The 19,824-nt window shown below is 36.2% G+C and overlaps 1 protein-coding gene across 1 annotated transcript in view; it reads left to right on the forward strand.

Moving 5' to 3' along the window:
* The window catches only part of HSD17B2 (hydroxysteroid 17-beta dehydrogenase 2), a 68,163-nt gene extending 51,353 nt beyond the window's left edge, over nucleotides 1-16,810 (forward strand). Inside the window, exons 4-5 of the mRNA XM_003757858.4 lie at nucleotides 9,873-10,010; nucleotides 16,377-16,810. Of these exons, the coding sequence (XP_003757906.1) occupies nucleotides 9,873-10,010; nucleotides 16,377-16,708 (470 nt within the window). The 3' untranslated portion in view covers nucleotides 16,709-16,810. The remainder of the gene's footprint in view (nucleotides 1-9,872; nucleotides 10,011-16,376) is intronic.
* The last annotated feature ends 3,014 nt before the right edge of the window (nucleotides 16,811-19,824 follow it).

Below are 19,824 nucleotides of genomic sequence, written 5' to 3' on the forward strand. Positions count from 1 at the left end.
CTTGAGCAAGTCACAGTTACCTCGCCACCCCTCCCCACAGTGATTTAGATCCACTTTCAGATTTTATTTCATTACAATTAAAAATATCACATACTTGGGAGGAAAATGACGGTGTTGATAGAGGGAAGAAGTAGTACAGATAATTTGAAACAGTGGATAATTACAAAATATTCACTACTTAGTCTGACATTAAGCAGTAGAAGCAGTAGAAACAGAATAGGTATAGTTGCAGAAAAATCATAATTTTTTAACAAAGGAAGGGGATCATTTCTCCAATTACATTTGAACAAGTTGTACAAGGATAACTTTACTTTCCCCTCTCCCATAGTTTTTTCTTAGATAGTGATAGATTAGGAGAATTCTGTGCATATAAAGTACCTGAATATTGGCAACAAATCCAACAAAAATTTGTCATGCTACCTTTATGGACATGACAGACACAGACTAGATGACATCACTTTTAAGTGGTTTTGGAATTAATGACATAAAATTGTTAATAATTCAATTTCAACTTGGAAGACTATGCAAGAGACCTGCCTTTGGTTTTGTCAAGTCAAATCAATGAGCACTTATTGAACACATACTATGTTCCAGGCACTGCACTGAGAGCAGATATACAACTAAAAGGAAAAAAGAAAGATTATCGTTACCCACAAGAAACTTACATTATAGGAAAGCAAGAAAAGACATAAAAGGGAAGTGGGAAGGAAAGGGAGAGGAGAAGGCACCTGTGTAGGGTGGTGAAGTCACACAGTGGTGAAGTCAGTCCAATGAAAGAGTCATGGTCTGGACCCTTCTAAATGGAAGCTACATGAGGAACTTATTGATAGGAGGAAGGAGCAGAAGGGCCACAGCAGAAGGCAGTTGAGGTATGGTGTCAAAGTCTGATAAAGAACGCGTACTCCAAAGTGTAATTGCAGAGATGTAGATTCTAGCTTAACATGCTGACACATTTCCTAACAATTACAAGTGTTCTAAGAAGCTATTTGAAGAAGGAGTAGCAGGTCCCCATCAGTGGAAACATTTGGATGGAGACAAGATGAGGAGATGTAGAAGGCCTGCAGGAGCTCAGGTCTGAGTTGTACTAGAGGTCCCTTCTATGGGCAGCTTATGTGCAGCGGATAGAATGCAGGGACTAGAATCATGGAAAATTCATCTTCCTGAGTTTAAATCTAGCTTCAGGCACTTACAAGTTGTGTGATCATGGGCAAGTTACTTCATCCTGTTTTCTTCGGTTTTTCTCATCTATAACATTTTTTGTCAATTACTTTAGTGAAGCTTATGGCATATTCATCAAATTTTTATATAAAATAAATCTGGGAGACATAGCTAATGCACTAGACAATAGAATTGGTATTCAAAAATACCTTGAGAACCTAAAATGGCTGGACTAAAATGATGGACTGAATCTAACAAGGTGATATTTAATAATATAATTAATCTATATACTTATATATAATGTATAATTTAATAATATAATTAATATATATATCTACACCTATCTGTCTAAAAGCAAGCTAAAATTAGTAGTGCTTACTCTGTACCAGATGCTATGCTAAGTTCCATATATTTATGAGCTTATTTGATCCCTGGGGAGGCAAGTGACTCCCAGTTTACAAATTAGTAAAACTAGTGAAGGACTTATTCAGGATCACACAAGTAGTAAGTTTGTGAGGCTGGATTCGAACTCAATTTTTCCTGATTCCAGGCCACCACTTGGCTGCTAGTAAATGTAATATCTTACATTTGTATTAAAAACAAACAAAAAAATCAGCTATGCGTGTAGTGAATGAGGTATGTCTAGATAATAGTTCCTGTACTTGGAATCAGGAAGAGCCAAGTTTAAATCCTACCTCATATTAACTACCTATATTACCTTGAAGGAGTCATTTGATTTCTCTCAGCTTCAGTTTCCTCATCTATGAAATGGGGATAATAATAGCATAGAACTGTTGTATAGCTCAATTGAGATAACATGTAAAATGCTTTGCAAAACTTGAAATTGCGTATAAATGCTATCATCATCATTATAAAGTTCTGGGGCTTTTAATGGACTACAAACTTAATATATGTCAATGCAGGATATGACAAGCCTGATGTGATTAGAGACTGTATAAGAACCTATTTGTTCTAGAACATCTATAATAGCTTTCTTTGTGGTGGCAAAGAATTGAAAATTGCAGGGATGTCCATCAATAGGGGAATGGCTGAACAAGTTGCAGTATATGATTTGGACAGAATATTACTGTGCTTTAAGAAATGCTAAGTTCAATGATTTTATTTTTTTTTTCTTATAAACCCTCTTTGTTCTCTTTCTTCTTTCATCCTTTCCCTCTTCACCAGTGTTTTACTTCTGTCTACTACCTCCCCAGATCTGCCCTCCCTTCTGTCAGTCCTCCTCCCCACTTTACTTAATCTTTTCTCCTCCTAGTTCCCTATTTGTTAAATAGATCTCAATACTCAACTGATTCTGTATGTGCTCAATGATTTTAGAAAAACAGGAAACACTTGCATGAAATAATGAAAAGTAAAATGAGGTGAATCAAGGGAACATTATATACAGTAACAGCGGTATTGTTGTAGGAAGAATTTTCAGAGAATAAGTTATTATGTCCATTATAAATACCCAAATTCACTGTATAAGACATATGAAGGATATCTGCATCCAGAGAATAAACTGATAAATAGAAATATGTATAGAACAATTTTACATACATTCACACACACCCCTATTTGTGTCTAATGGTAGCTATTGGGGGTGTAAGGAAGGGAAAGTAAGAACAAAAGAAAAAAAGAAATTTACATGATAATATATTTGAAAAGAATAGCAAGTTATGCATAATAGATTTGTAGTTTCATGTACAATCATCTTTTTATCATACTATTTTATGGAAATGCTTGTTTTATTCCACATAATACAAAAAATAAAGAGTGGAATAATGTCTAGAATGGAGGTGGGTGGAGTGGAAGGCCCCAGTGAAGGGCAGACTGCTTTAGAACTATCATGATCAGTTTTGTAGACCACATTTAGTGAAGGACATTGCCAAGTTGGGGTGTATAATAATAAGAATGGGGAAAGATCTTGAAGCGGACCATGCCATATGAGGATCACTTTAAAAACCTATGGCTTTTTAGTTTGAAGGAAAGAAGATCCAGAGGACCCATGAGAGGTCCCCTCCAGTATTTGAAGGGCTGTCATATAGAAAAGAAATTGAGTTACTTTGTTAGGGACTGATAGGGCTGAATTGTCAGCTCTGTTCCCTAGTATTAGAGAAGTAGATTTCAGCTCTGTGTAAGGAAAATCTTTTCCATATTAAAGCTATTCAGTGGGATAGGATGGCCTCTTAGCTGAAGGTAGATCGCCATGGTGAAATTGTGGAAGTGGATTTCTCCTTTGGGTGTATTTGTTCTAGGTAACTTTAACCAAAGTTTTAGTAACTTTAATGTTAAAGGCAATTTTAAAGGTAAACTAGACCTTTAGGTTTCTCTACTGTTTATTAAGCAATACTGGTTCTCTCAGCTGGTTGTTGGATGACAGTCACTAATCTCTTTACTATCCTGGTAGTCCTTGATCTTATTAGTGTCCTTTTTTCAAATGCAGTAATCAATCAATAAACATTTATTAAACTCCTACTCTGTGCTAAGTACCATGCCAAGTGCTAGAGAGCCAGAACTGAATTCAATACCTCATGTGGGGCCTGAGCAAGGCAGAGGGGGAAATAACGTCACCTTCCTTGTTCCATTAATCCCCAAATCATTAGCTATGGCAGGCTTCTCACATTGGTCATGGATAATGAGGTGGGAGATGACAATTGGGAAGCTTTGATCTGTGACTCACTGACAACTGATCCAGAATATTCATCTGGAAAATTCCCCTTAAAGTAGGTGGATTCTCACATGTTTGTAAAAGAAATTGGGAACAAAGGGGAAAAAGGGTGGAACCCCACTGTGCTCTGATGCATTGCCAACCTTCTCCTTTGGCCTAATTATTTTGTCAGGCATCTGTTTACTTTCCTATAGTATCACTGGAGTTACACCCTATCTAATTTTTAGGGGCTTAGCCCGGGCCAGTGCCAAACGCCCTTTCTCCTTATAAGAAGACCAGTAATTCTGAAGGCTGAAAGATATTTCCTTCCAATTGTCTACAAATTCTCACCTTTTGTAGACTGTAGGGTTTTTCTGTTTACTATGTGGCAAGCAATTGTGTGGAAAAATGATCACCTTCTTCCTTATGTTTTTGATTTCTAACACTCTATACTTTGCATGTCTTCTCTGAGGAATTTTCTGTATTCATCTGATTTTTTTCCATTTTCTTTCATTAAGGAGGAATGTGGTATGGTGGATAAAGGGCTTAGACTTAGAGTCAGGAAAATAGGGTGCAAATCCTGATGTTATCTGATGTTATTCATTGTGTGATCTGAGGCATATCTTTTCTCTCTGAGGTTCAATTTCTTCAAATAATAATAATAGCTAACATTTATATAATTCTTATTATGTGCCAGGCACTATGCTAAGTGCTTTACAATTATTATCTGATTTGATCATCATGACAAGCCTGGGAACTCAGTGCTATTATTAAATCCATTTTACAGATAAGGAAACTGAGGAAATAGAGGGTGAGACTTGTCCAGGATCACACAGCTAGTAAGTGTCTGAGGTTTGACTCCAGACAGGTCCAGTGATTTATCCACCCCACCATTTAGCTGCTTCAAAAATGTTTGTTTTATTAGCTCGTACCTGGCATAGAGTAGGCATTCTAAAAATGCTATTATTTTTACTGTATCAAATGAAATCCCCTACAGCCAAAGTTCTGAACATGATTTAATCAATTTATTAGTCTAACAGTAATCAATAAATTGAGATCATTGGTCTCTATTGGTAACCCTATCTTAGAATCATGGGACCCTTTAAATCCAGGGATGTCTTCCTTCTGATTGACCTCACTGAATAGTACTGGGACATCCCCTGGCAAGCCTGATTGGTAAATGAATTTCAGGTGTGGCTGATTACTCCCCTCTCCAACATTTTCTGCCAGTTGCCCTAGGAGAGACAGCTGCCTCCAGTGCAATCAGGTTTTCACTGACTCGGTCTCATTTGCAGACACTCTATACTTGGGTATAGGAAAAACAAGGACACAACAGTCATCCCCTGGGAGAGCTTTAGTTCAAACTGGCTTCTGTTTAAAGGGTAAAGGTATATAAGAGGAAACTGAGTCTCAGAAGTAAAATGATTTGTTCATGGCCACAGAGCTAGTGTTAGTCAAGATTTGAACTTGTCTTTTCTGACCTTAAGTCAAATACCAATTTGACAAAAACCCAGAGATTGGGTTTAACTGGAGTGTATCTTAATTAATCACTATTTTACATCCCCATAAAGGGAGGGTATTGTTTCTGCTTATTCAGGGGTTGCCTGAGTAGACTGAAGTAATGGGAAATAGGTTTGTATGTGGAGGAGTTGGTTTCTTTAATGACATTACTTATGTAATCTTCAAAACAGGAGTCTATTCAGATGGTATTAGAAGGTGATGGAATAGGGTCCAGATGGCTCAGAATTCCTTAATCCCTGAGCTGGGTCAAAGAAGAAGAGAAGCTCAGTTGCTTCTTACTATCTACTTTCTTCTTCTCAGTTGTCCTGTGACAATCACAGTAGGGGTGGGGTCCTCTCTCTTAATCATTGTCAGCAAAATTCCTGCCAGAGGAACAGGTTGATCTTTACCTGGAAGACAGTGTGGCTTCGGAAATTATTGCCCAAATTTGTGGACTAAAACACCCTAGAAGAAATGCCAGGATCAGGACAAAGGTATATGGTGCTCATCAATCTGATCAAGGTCTATGATCTTGTCAGTCATGTGGGCTTGTGGAAGATCATGGCAAAATTTGGTTGCCTGGAGAAGCTCATCAGGGTCGTACATTGGTTCCATGATTGGTATGCTTACCAGGGTTCTGGATAATGGATTTCCCTTTTCCCAGAATGGACCGGGGCTTTGCTTTTTAGCATGATGTAAATCATTGTTGGATACCTTCAATGAGTACAAAAACAGCACGGGCAGTAAATTTTTAACTTGAAAAGCCAAGACTAAAGTGGAGGGAGAGTTGGTGTGGGATGTGTTGTTTGCAGATGACTGTGCACTCGGTGTAGACTCTGGAGCTGAGATACAACAAAGAATGGACCAATTCTCTGTCCCTTTTGCTAATTTTTGCCTGACAATTAATGCCAGCACCGTACCATCCACACATGGAACCATCAGTTACAGCAAATAGAGAGAGACCCTTTGCATGCTATGGATAAATTCTCTACCTTGACAATCCACTTTCCAGAAGGTACACATAGAGGATGAGGTGGGTTCATGCATTGACAGAGCTAGTTCAGGGTATGAGAGGAAAGTATGGCAGAGAAATGTTATTAGGTTGATTGACATCATTGTGTGCCTTTGAAATCTGCACAATATACCTGATGATATAGTGCCAGGAAACTGAATGACTTCCATTTGAATTGTCTTAGGAAGATCCCAAAGATCACCTGGCAAGATAAGGTCCTGGACACTGAGATCCCTCCTTGAGCTGATCTGCTAAGTATTCAAACTATTGCAGAGAACATAATTCAAGATGAACTGGTCACATTATGTGAATGCCAAAAGTATGTTTGCCTAAAATACTATTTTACCAGAATTTATATAAGGCAAGTGTATATATAATACAGAAAAACAGATACAAGGGCACTCTAAAGAACTTTGGAATTGATTGTGAGACATAGGAGACACTGGCGCAGGACTACCCAGAATGGCAGCCCTACATCAAAGAAGGTACTGTGCCCTATAAGCAAAACAGAACTGCAGTAACTCAAAAGAAAGAGGGGATAGGCAAATTTAGAGATATCTTCTTTCCAAATATTTATATGAACTATTTGTGCCTGACCTATGGTAGAACAAATTTAGAGACTTCATTCCAAATATTTATATGAACTATTTGTGCCTGACCTATGGTGGAACCTTCCAAGCAGACCCTCCATTGGTCTGATTAATCACTGTCAGACATACTATACCTTGACCCTGACATAGTAATGTTATTTTGGTCTTGTTGGAACATGAACAACAACAATCATTATCAAACAGTAACTTGGGGGCAGGTAAGTGGTACAATAGATAGATAACTAGGCCTAGAGTCAGGAAGACTCATCTTGCTGAATTTCATACCAGCCTCAGACCCTTACTAACTGTGTGACCCTAGGAAAGCCACTTAACCCTAATTCAAATAAAAAGTGATCATTAATCAGTTATTGTCAGCTTGAAAGAAGTTTTTAGCAGAATGTCTTAAAATTTTTTGCTTCTGTCTTGTTCCAGAATTTTATCAATGACTTGGATGAGGGCATAGATAGTTCTAGCACATTGGACAACAAAGTAATCATCTGATACTAATAAGATAGTCAGGATACTATGCAAAGGATCTATCATTGTTTCAATATTGGGATCTTGTCCTGTGAGAACTCCTTCCACTATTGTAGATTATCACACTCTATGACTTAGAAGCTCAGTTCTAAAGAATTGCCTGAGGGACCCAGAGATTGAGTGACTTGTTATGGGACCACTTAACCAGCAAGTATCAGAAATAGGAGTTCATTCCAATTCTTTCTGATTCTAAGCCTAGGATTCTGTCAACAGCAACAACAATTAGTATTATAACTAACATTTGCACCCACTGTATGGTAAGTATTTTACAAATAATATTTCACATGATCCTGGAAACAAAGGCGTGTCTTTTTTCAATGCCAGAATTCCAGATATTTTTACAAAAGATGATCTCATTTATCCTCACAGCAATCCTGAAAGATAGGTACTATTGTTATTTTACTGGTAAGGAAACTGAGGCAGATTGAGTGACCCACCCATGGTAACATAGCTTCTAAGTATATAAGGCTTGATTTGAATTCAGATCTTCCTCACTCCAGGCCTAGTGCTTTATCCACTGTTCCACTTAGCTGCTCTGCCATAACACTTCTTATGGATAATATTAATAATGAAATTTAATAGGGATAAATGCTAAAACTCAACATTTGGGGTTAAAAAGTTGATGGAATCAATCAATATGGGAAAAATGTGGTTAGACAACAATTTGTGTGAAAAGATTCTATTCTATGTTTGCATTTGGTGATATGCTCATAGTGAAAAAGAAAATTTAAAATAAAAAATGGGAAAAAAGACATCTGAATCATACAGAACAAAAATAGAAAAAGAAAACTGTGGACTAATTAGCCTAATGAATATTGATGCCAAAGTTTAAAATAATATACTATCAAGTAGATCACAGCAATATAGCAGGGCTGGTTCAATATTAGGAAAGTTATTAACATAATTGGGTATAACAGCAACAAAACCAACAGAAATCATATGGTTATCTCAATAGATGTAGAAAGAATTTTTGATCAAATATAATACCCTTTCATAGAGCATAGGAATAAATGGAGGTTTCCTTAAAATGATTACTATTTAATATAGTAACATATATCTAACATCTTCAACAAGCATGATTTATAATAGAGATATATTCCTTTCTAGTAAGACCTTCCAAGTAAGATTAGAGGCTAAACAAGGATGTCCATTATCATCACTATTACTCAATATTGCATTAGAAATGCTAAGAGTAAGAATAGGCAAAAAAATGAATCTATCATTCTTTGCAAATGACATAATTGTATACTTACAGAACCCTAAAGAATCAACTAGAAAATTAGTTGAAACAATTAATAACTATAGCAAAGTTTCAGAATATAAAATAAGCCCACATAAGTCTCCAGCATTTTTATATATTACCACAAAACTCAGCAGGAAGAAATAGAGGAAGTCCTTTTAAAATAGGCAATATAAAATACTTAAGAGTCTACTTGCCAAAACAAACCCAGGAATTACAGAGCTAAGGAATTGGAGAAATATTAATTTCTCATGGATTGGCTAAGAAAATATAAATGACAATCCTACTCGCTTTAATTTACTACTCACATTAATTTATTTATTAAGTCTATAGAAATCAAATGATCAAAGGATTAATTTATAGTGCTAAAAAAAATAACAATAAAATTCATCTGGAACAACAAAAGGTCAAGAATATCGAGGGAATCTAGGAAAAATAAATTTGAAAGAAGAAAACCTAGCACTATTATACCTCAAACTTTATTATAAAGTGGTAATCATTTGAATAAGGTAGGAACACAATATTCACTAATAAATGATCATAGTATTCTAGTGTTTGATCAACCCAAAGATGCAAGATTTGGAGCTAAGAACTCAATATTTGACCATAATTTCCGGGAAAATCAGGAAGTGCTTTAGCAGAAACTAAGCATAAACCAGGATCTCACATCATAAACCAAAAGAAGGTTAAAATAGATACATGATTTAGACACAAAGGGTAATATAAGCAAAATAGAAGAAAATTTTACCTATCAGATCTATAGACAAAGAAAGGGTTTATGACCAAATAAGAGGCAAAGAGGATCACAGGAAGTTAAATGGATAATTTTTATTATATGAAGTTAAAACTTTAAGTTTCATAAAGCAAAAAAGTTTTACAAAACAAAACCAACATAGCCAAAATTAGAAGGAAAGCAGAAAACTAAGGAAAAAAAATCTAGAACAAGTTTCTGTGATATAGGCTATCTTATTACTTATTACTTCCATGTGATTTATTACTTCCATGTGACTTATTACTTCCATGTGATGTTAAGTAAGGCATATTACTATTCTGGGCTTTAACTTCTTCATATGTAAAAACAGGGGATTAAATTAGATAATGATCATTAGATAATTATTGAATTAGATAATCTCTATGATCTTTTATTCCATCCCAAATCCTATGACTATTTCTTTTGTTTCCTTATAGGAATCGTTCCCATGAAACTATTTTCTGCATATTGTTCATCCAAGGCAGCTCTGACCATGTTTTCTGGGGTCATGAGATTAGAACTTAAAAAATGGGGCATCAAAGTGGTATTAATTCATCCTGCAGGTTTCAGAACAAGTAAGTTTTTGAAAAATTCTAAGAAAAGATTATTTAATAGAAAGAAAACTGGCCTTAGTGTCAGGAACACATGGGTTCAAGTCCTGCCTCTTGTACAAAATAGCTGTTTAACCCTAGGCAAATCATTAAATCTCTCAGTGTTCCAGTTAACTCTCTGAGACAAGAGGGGCAGCAAAGTATATTGATAAAGGCATTTTCCTCATTGAAGCATTCCTGTAATAAATGATATCAAAGTCGCCTTAACTATCAGCATCCTAGTATAGTGAGTTAAGAAGTGGTCCTCTTATACAATTGCCTCATTTTATAAGATGTACAAATGAAGCTCAGAGAGAAAAAGAGACTATAGCTAGTTAGTAGCTGAGATAGGTAATTTTCTTTCCAAGCCATTATTATTTCCATTTACCTGTATTGTCTTTTGGTATTGGGTGGTCTGTGGAATGAGAACGAACACAAGATACAATTTTGACTAGTCTAAGACAGCTATACCAATTATTACCTTCATTTTGATTTTTTAATCAGTTACCAATGGTCACATTTATCAAAGCAGCTAAAAAATACCAACACCAAAAAAAAAACCCCAATACCAAATCAATAACATGGGGAATATGTTCTTTTTCTGTCCTGAATTTACTTCTATATCCTGCCCACTGTGTATATACTCCAAGGCTGTATCCTCAGGCCTCTCCACTTATCTCCTTACACTCTTTTACTTGATGAACTAATCAGATCCCCTAGGTTTAATCTTCAATCTTGTGCCAATGGCTCCTGCATCTATATATCTAAATGCATCCAGCTTTAATCTCTCCTGAATTCCAGTCTTATTTCAACAATTACTCCTTGGATATTCTAAATTGGATGTCCCACAGGCACTTCAAACTCAACCTATCTAAAACAGAACTAATTATATCTTTTCCACCTCTTTCAAACTTTTCCCAAACATCCCCGTTTCTGTCACCATTCAAATCTTCCAATTTAGGAACCTCAGAATTTTTCCTAGCTTCCCTCTCCCTCACATCATATCTATTCAGTTGCTAAATCTTGTTTCCATCTCCAACATACTTCTCCCATTTATCCTCTTCTCTCTATTCACACAGCCACTACCCTAGTTCAGGCTATCCTCACTTCTTGCTAGAATAATTATTACTATAATCTAGTAATTGGCTTCCTTCCTTAACTCTCCCTTCTCCAATCCATCCTTCACTTAGCTGCCAAAGTGATTGACCACAAACTTCCAATGTTCAATAAACTACAATGGCTTCTTATTATGTCAAGGATAAAATATAAACTTCTCTGTTTTTATGCAAAGTCCTTCACAACCTGGTCACACCTACCTTTTCAGTATTTTCACACCTCATTTCCCCTTTTGTACTTTAATGCTTTAGCCAAATTGTATTTCTCATTGTTTCTCCTATAAGAGTCTCTATTTCCTTTCTCTTTCCTTTTGTACTGACCTCTATGACTGGAAGACACTTCCTCCTTTATCTCCCAACTCCTAGAATCCTTCATTTTCTTCAGAACTCAGCTTGAGTATCATGTAAAAAGTGGAGTTTAAGCTGAGTACAGAAACATGAAGGTTGGAATTAGAATATGTAACAAATGAGGAATAATAAAAAGTTCAGTTTAATTGAATTATAAATGATGTTAAAGGGAGTAATATTTAATAAGACTGGAAAGCTGGTTAAGATATGAACAGCTTTACATGGCTTTGAGGTAGCTATGAAGTCCAATGGATAGAGGACTGGACACTTAGAAAGTTGTCAAATGAGATATTATTTGTAAAATGCTCTTCAAATCTAAAAACTCTCTATAAATGTTAGCTATTGTTGTTATGGTAATAGAAAAGTTTGCATTTAACTATAGAAATAATAGTGAGTCATTGGAATTTACTGAGTAAGAGTCAAAGGGATGCAATGAGGTGCTGGATCTGGGTTTCAATCAGGTGAGCAACTATATGTGTCACTTTGGATCAATCAATGCATTGCTTTAAGCTTCTGTTATTAATTTGCAAAATGAAAGGGATGGATTTTAGATGATCCCTAAATGCCCTTCAAGTTAAACCTATGATCCTATAACTCAAAAGGTTTTAAGCCTGAGAGAATAGATAATTGTACCTAGCACTAATTTGGGCAGATATTCTGAGAATGACTGATCCCAGAAAGCAGAGAAAGGGGAGGAGTAACACCTGACTGCTGTTCTACCTGCCAGAAAAGAGCTGAAAGAAGAACATGAAAGGGAGAGTTCAAATCTATTTTCCCTTTGTCTTTCTCACTACTCCTAATTCTGTTGGGTCATCTTTTTTTCTTTATTTAAATTAATTAATCTGAATTTATAATTCATTATCTCATTTTCATAACATTATGATCTAGGGCAGCTTTGACACATGGCTGCCTCTTTTTAAGATTAGTTTTGAACTGAGTTGATATAGTTTAGCAGATGTGTATGTACATACCTATTTGTATTTGTGTGTAGGTATGTGTCTACATATAAACATATGTCATATACATATATATTGTGTAGTTTACACACACACATACACAACAACAAGCAGAAATAGAAAATAGAACATAGAAAAATGAAATAGCTGGACAAGTAAAATTTGAGATGATGAAATAAGAGGAAGAAGTATGGCTTTGCTTAACTACAAAAAATGCACCAGAAAATGCACTAGAAAATGCACCAGACTAAATTCTAATTAGAGAATCTAAGAAAAAGTGAGTCATTTTCTTGGCACAAAAAGACTTGAAGATACTCGAGATGAGGTCTGTCAGGAACATGTCATAGGACATAATTTAATTCCCATGAACTGAAATTGATTTGAAACTGGGAAGTGGGGAAGGAAATGATCTTAGGTTTTTACATAAGTGTAAGATGTAGAATTAGGTACCACAAGGCAGCTTTGATGCCAACTAACCCATTCCAGGTCAAAGATTCAGTGCAAAGAGGAATAGTCTCAGAGGATCAATAGCTACCAAGGCTCTAATTGTATACTGAGCAAGGAAAAAGATCTTGAAGAAAACAATAACTGTTTGGCTGTCATCTTTGAAACAGATCAGAACTCATTTCTACTCTATAGCCCAGGGTGAAAACCTAAAGTGGAATAGCCAGAGTAGAAGTCTCTGACCAGTTCAGCCATTCAGCATTGTAGAACCTCCTAACAGAATAATAATGTCTGATTCAAGTTCAGCAACAGTCCCCTTAAACTCTCAACCAGAAAGATCACAACAGACCAAAAGCTGGATCAGGAATTTGCAGAGCTCTTATTAATAGGGCAGTGAACAGACTTTACCCAGGATCCCATCACTTTGGGACTATTGAAAGTTTACAAACTCTAGTTTAACTGTCATGGAAGCAGCAGGAGGATATAAGAGCAGAGAAGCTCAGGTCATACACTCATTCCTCCCCCTTCCCCCAAAAGTGTTCAAAGACCAGCTCTAACATAAAGTTCAAAATCAAGAACTAGGCTATAAAGAATGAGCACACACACACAAAATGAACCCTACATTAAAAAGTTATTATGGCAACAGAAGTTGAAGATATAAACCCAGAAGAAGGGAATGACTTGTTTGCAAACAATATTTTTAAGAAAAATGGGGCTCTGATATAAATTCAACAGAATTCCTGGAAGAGTTAAAAAGAGCCAAAATTACTTTTAAAATAAAATGAGATGTATGGAAGAAAAATATAAAAACAAAATCAACAAAAGGTTACAAAACCTAATCCAAGAAAACACTCTATGGAAAATCTCCATGAAAATTAGAATTGATTATGTAAAACCTAATGTCTTTATGAAGTACAAAGAAATTATAGGACAAAATCAAAAGTCTGAAAAATAGAAGAAAATTTGAAGTATCTCACAATTTAATAGAGAAGAGATCAAGGAGAAATAATTTGGGAATCATTGGAATACATGAAAGCCATGATTAAAAAATAGCTTAGCTATCATATTTCAAGAAATTATGAAAACAAAACTACCTAGATCTCTTATTACCAGAAAGCAAAGTAGAAAGAGAAAGAGTCCAGCAATCACCTCCTGATAGAAACCCCGAAATGAATTATCTTAGGAATGTTATAGGCAAAATCTAGGGCTCCCAGATTAAAATATATATATTTGAGTCAGGCAGACAGAATTCAAATAGTAAGTAACCCTCGTCAAGATCACATAAGATTTAATAGCCACCATAGTAAAGAATCAGAGAACTTGGAACATAATATTTTAAAAAGACAAAAGTTATATACATAATCAAGTATAACTTATCCAGAAAACCCAGTGGGTAATCCTACTGGGGAAAATGGAGCTTTAATGAAATAGAACATTCATGATGAAATATCAGAGTTGAGTAAAACATTTGTGTGGATGCAAAGATCCTACTCAAATTGACTGCTTAAAGGCATGGTACAAAACAGAAAGTTTCTGTATTTTGATTCTCTGGAGAAACAGGACAGTCCCTTCACCAGAAAGTCTGGAGCATGGAAAGCCAATTTTACAGAAGTAAGGAGCATAGTTATATAGTCAAGGTTTACAGAAACTATTTGCCCACCTATCTCCTGTTAATCCTTTTAAAATCATTGGCCAACTCGATCTTTATTCCTTATTTATCTTTGGAATACAGGTGGGCTTTTGTGGTACCAGGGTCTTGGTTAAACAATAAATGTTTCAAAATGTTATTAAGAAAAAGGGGTCTGTTTTGCTTCAAAGGTAAATAATCAATTAAGCAAGAGGGGTTAAAGGTTTCTCAATTCCTGAGCTAGTATCTAAGGGGATTTGGTCTGTTTCCGGCTTTTCTCAATCAATCAGAAAGGGATGGCTAGATATCTCTAGACCATTAAACAATTAGTTAGGTTTTTCTCTAAGCAGTTGATTAAAGGTCAAGGGGTTATTTCTTAAATGTTTTATGTTGGAAGAGCAATTCTTTGCTCTTCTCCCAGAGCCTGATTAAACAGAATCTTGGTGCTGAGTCTTGTATTACTCAAGGTTATTATTCTGAGAAGTCCTTAGTTTCCTAGTTCACTCACATTTATACACGAATGCAGAAATTCAGAGAAGCATAAAGAAGTAAATATGAGCAAGTAAGCATAAGGAATTAAACAAGATTTGGCTGTTTACATTCTTATATGAAGAAACATGATACATGTAAATCCTTTGAGCTCTATCATCAAGAAAAATCATAGAGGGATTCTAATTTGACAATGGACCTAGTAGTGATTCTGTTTAAATTTTAATAATTTAAAAAAATGAAGAGAATGGTAAGAGGGATATAGCGAAGTAGAAGGTGAGGAAAAGGAAGAGAGAAAATGAGAAAAATTATCTTACATAGAGTGGGAAAATAGACTATATAACAAGTTGAAGGGAGTAGAGGAGAAGAGTGAGTGACATGAACCTCACTTTCAACTAAAGTGGTCAAAGAAGGAAAGAATACATATACACACACAAAGAGCTGAATAAAAAAAAAAACACTCAATAGTGAAACAAGATGGAAATGGGTATAGGGAAAGAGGGGAAATAAGAGAAAGGGTAGATCAAAAGATGGATTAATCAAAACAAAATATTCTTTTAAGGAAATGGTGAGAAACTGGAGAAGAAATAGTAAAAGAAAATAGGATGGAGGAAAATACACAGCAATGATAACTAATGTGAATGGAATGCATCCACAAAATGGAAAAAAGACAATTGAATGAATTAGAAACTAGAATTCAATAATATGTTTTATAAGAAACACCCTGGAAAAAGAAATATGCACATAGAATTAGACTAAATGGATGGAGCAGTATCTATCATTCTTCAGCTAGAGTAAAAAAAGACAAGTATAGCATTTGTGATCTCAAATAAAGTGAGAGCAAAAATAGACTTATTTAAAAAGATAGAAACAAAGTATACTTAGTAAAATAAAACTGTAGGCAATGAATAAATATCAATACTAAATATATAGGTACCAAATCACATTACATCTAACTTTTAAAAGGAAAACTTAAATGTTACAGAAAAAAAGTAGTAAATTTATAATAGTGGGGAACTTTAATTTATCCCTATCAGACCTAGAAAAAATTTTCGAGCTGTGCTTCTCACCTTCACAAAAACTGATTGTGTATCAGGGCATAAAAATTTCAGAAACATGCAGAAATGTAAAATACATTTTTACTGACCACAATACAATAAAAATTATATGAACTAATGAACAAATTACATCTCTGCATTTTTAAGAGGTTGTCAGGATAACAGAGCAGGGATGTCACGTTTCTTGGATATTTAACTAGCTTTGCCAATAGAATCATGCAGAAACCTGGAATGACACATTTACTTAGTCATTTTTTCAACTGCCAACTCATTCCCTATTCCTGTCCCTAATCCTCTCCTTTCTGTTGTCACAGACATAGGAGGCACAACTGAAAGGTGGGTGAAGGAAGAAAACGACATCTTGGAAAATGTGTCTCCTGATGTACTAGAAGTTTATGGTCGAGACTACTTACGATCTTCAACTTGGGCAACACACCAGCAATTAAATGATTCTCCCGCAGATTTCTCCCCCTTATTCACAGATGTGCTGCATGGCATCCTGTGCAAGAATCCATCTGCTTTGTACACAGCTGGGGCATTTTCCTACTTGTTTATTTGCTTAATTTCCTTTTTTCCTGCTTCAGTCTTTGATTATGTTGCACTTAAAATTTTCTACTCTAGGTTCCTGCCCAAGGCTTTAACATGACCCATAAAAGCTGACCTTTGTTCAGAAGGTTACTAGATGTTCCTAGAAATTGTCTTATGGAAAAACACCTTTTGGCTTCTCATTAAAGTGACTTCTGCTCTAGCTGGCTGTTTGTCTTTGTGAATGTAGTTGTGAAAGTAGAGTTCAGTGGTAGAAGTGGTACCAGGTATAAAAAAAAGAAGAGGGGAGGAGGAAAAAAAGGAAAGGAAGGAAATTGTACAGAGGTAATGATGGTGGATACATAGAGAGAGAAAGGATGATAGTGGTGGGGTAAGGGAGGGAGAGAGAAGGAGGAAAGGAGAGACAGAGACAGGCAGAGGGATAGAAAGAGAGACAGAGAGAGAGAGAAAGAGACAGAGACAAAGAGAGAAAAAGAGAGAGACACACAGAGAAAGACGGAAAGAGAGACAGAGAGAGGGAGGGAGAGAGGAGAGAGGGAGTGAAGGAGAGAGACAGAGAGACAGAAAGAGGGATGGAGACAGAGAGATAGAAAGAGAGACAGAAAAGGAGAGACTGAGATTGGAGGGAGAAAGAGAGGGAGGGAGAGAGAAAGAGGAAGAGAGAGGGAGAGGGAAACAGAGAGACAGAGAGAGATAGAAGCAGAGACAGACAGAAAGACAGAGACAGAATCAGAGAAAGACAGACAAAAAGAGTTAGAGAAACAGAGACAGAAAGACAGACACAAAGAGATAGAGAAACACAGAGACGGAGACAGAGAGACAGAGAGAAAGATGAGAAAGAAAGAGACAGAGAGATAGAAAGACAGAGACAGAATCAGAGAAAAACAGAGAGACAGAGGCACACAGAGAGAAAGAGAGACAGAGAGACAGAAAGAGATAGTAAAACAGAGACAGAGAGACAGATACACAGAAAGAGATAGACACAGAGAGACACAGAGACAGAGACAGAGAGATGGGGGAAAGAGAAGGAAAGAGAAGGAGAGGGAAAGAGAGGGAGAGAGAGGGAAGAGGGGAGGGGATGGAGGGAGAGAGGAAAGGAGAGAAGGGGAGGAGAAAGAAGAGGATGATAAATAGAGCAATGGAAAGGGGGTGGTGGGAGAAAGAGGAGAAGATGAAGGAATGTGGTACAACAGAAAGAACCCTTGATTGAAAGCTGGAAAACCTGAGCTTGAACTCCATCTTTGCCATTTATTTCTTGTGGAATGTTGGATAAATCATCTAATCTCACATCAATTTCATCTGTAAAATGAGAGGACTGGATTAAAAAGCCTTAATTATTCTTTCCAATTCCAACCCTCTGAGTAAGAAAGGGGTTAAAGACATGCCGCTGATAGGACTTAGAGGAAGATGCTGAGAGAATGGACTAATCCTTCCTCAGTTCTATTGCAAGGATCCCCTCTTTGAAGGGATAAATTTCATCCTGAAGAGAGATTTCCTATAATGTTTCTTGGTCATCTTCTTCCTCATCACCTCCCCATAACTAGAGAAACAAGAGTACTTACAATAATGATCCAAGATTTCCTATGTAGGTTTCTGTTCCTTCTGGCTCTCAAGCAATTGTAACATTTCCACTATGGATTTATTTTCACTGGAAATTTAACAATTGGCTTGAGAGTCAATAAGAAATCCTTTATTTTATTCCATAATTTCTTTTGATAAGGCAATTGGGGTTAAGTGACTTGCCTAGGGTCACACAGCTAGGAAGTGTTGAGTGTCTTGAGACCAGATTTGAATTCAAGCCCTGATTTCAGGGCTGGTGCTCTATCCACTGCACCACTTAGGTGCCCCCCATAAATTTAAAAAAAAAAAGTAAATCATTTTAACTGAGGGGAAGAACTCAGATTCCAGTCATATCTAATATTTTGCAGAGCATTTTGCAAATATCCTGAAGTCATGAAAATGGTATATTTGTATAAAAATGTCAATATACAATATAATACATTAAACATTGATTAAATCTCTAAAAATATTTCTTGTGTGAGCATTTATGTCTTGGAAATTGGCCAGTGTTACAAATCAGGTTTGACTTCTTGTTTTCTTAGTAGTTAAAAACTTAAGAAAGCAATGGAAAAAAGTAATGATAATGCAGATTAACTTTAAAAGCATGTCCTTTATTATTATGTTTTCTGAGAGAGCTGGTTGTTAAGCATTTATCAGCATATCTCTGCCTACCTGATAGGAGAGAAGGGAAAGTAGGCATCAGAGAGTCCCTCTTAGATCTATCATTTAAGCAGTGGATCCATGTATCTCATAATTTCACACCTGCCACAAGGATTTCTTCCTACCATTAGATTATGAGTTCTTTGAAGTCAGGGACTGATTTGTATTCTTCCTCTTATTCCCTCCCTCCCTCTCTCTGTTAGCATAGTGCCTGACACTTACTTACATTACTTAATTAATAGATGTTGAATGATTAACTTGCTATCCCCTTCAAGACCCGGATGACCCCTTTGTTAGGGAGGCCCTTGAAGAAAAGGACAGGATTCCTACTTAGATGCTTTACTACTGTCCTCTCCACTCTGGCATTCTAGGCTTCTGGCTATAGCATGCGTAATTACATAGAATCCTCTGAGGGCTACCAGTTTAGGTCAGTCAGCCTTTATGGCTGTATTCAGATGGGTCTGGAAGCCTAAGCAACCCAGGAAGCCTGTGGTCAACAAATATGCTTAGAACTTGCTGCAAATTGGGGGAAAAAAATGAAAAACAATAGAAGTACAAAACCAAAAGCCCTTAGGAAGACAGGGAAAACAGCATGGAATTCACTAACAGAGACTTGAAGAATTATCTTTTCGTTCCTTCAGCGATATATACTCTGTGGCTTTGGGCAAAGCTTTTGTTTTGTCTGTGTTCTTTTCTGCAAAGCAGAGGGAGTTAAACTAGATTCTTACCTTATGGATATTTTGTTAAATAAATGAAAAGGCAAAATTAATGAAATGTTGAGATTAAAGGAATGATCCTCTCATAAAGTCCTCCTCCAGTGTCTCCTTGTGGTATAGACTTGACCATGAGTTCTTGAAAGTTATTGCAGCAGAACACATACTCAGGAAGGTCCTGTGAAGATGGAAAGGTTTTTTTTTTTTTTTTAATAGGATTAGGTGTCTCTTTTCTGAGGACCTGCCTCACTAAACATGCAGAGGATTCTTGCCAGATGGGCCC

Source organism: Sarcophilus harrisii, chromosome 2, assembly GCF_902635505.1.
Source record: "Sarcophilus harrisii chromosome 2, mSarHar1.11, whole genome shotgun sequence".
NCBI lineage: Eukaryota > Metazoa > Chordata > Mammalia > Dasyuromorphia > Dasyuridae > Sarcophilus > Sarcophilus harrisii.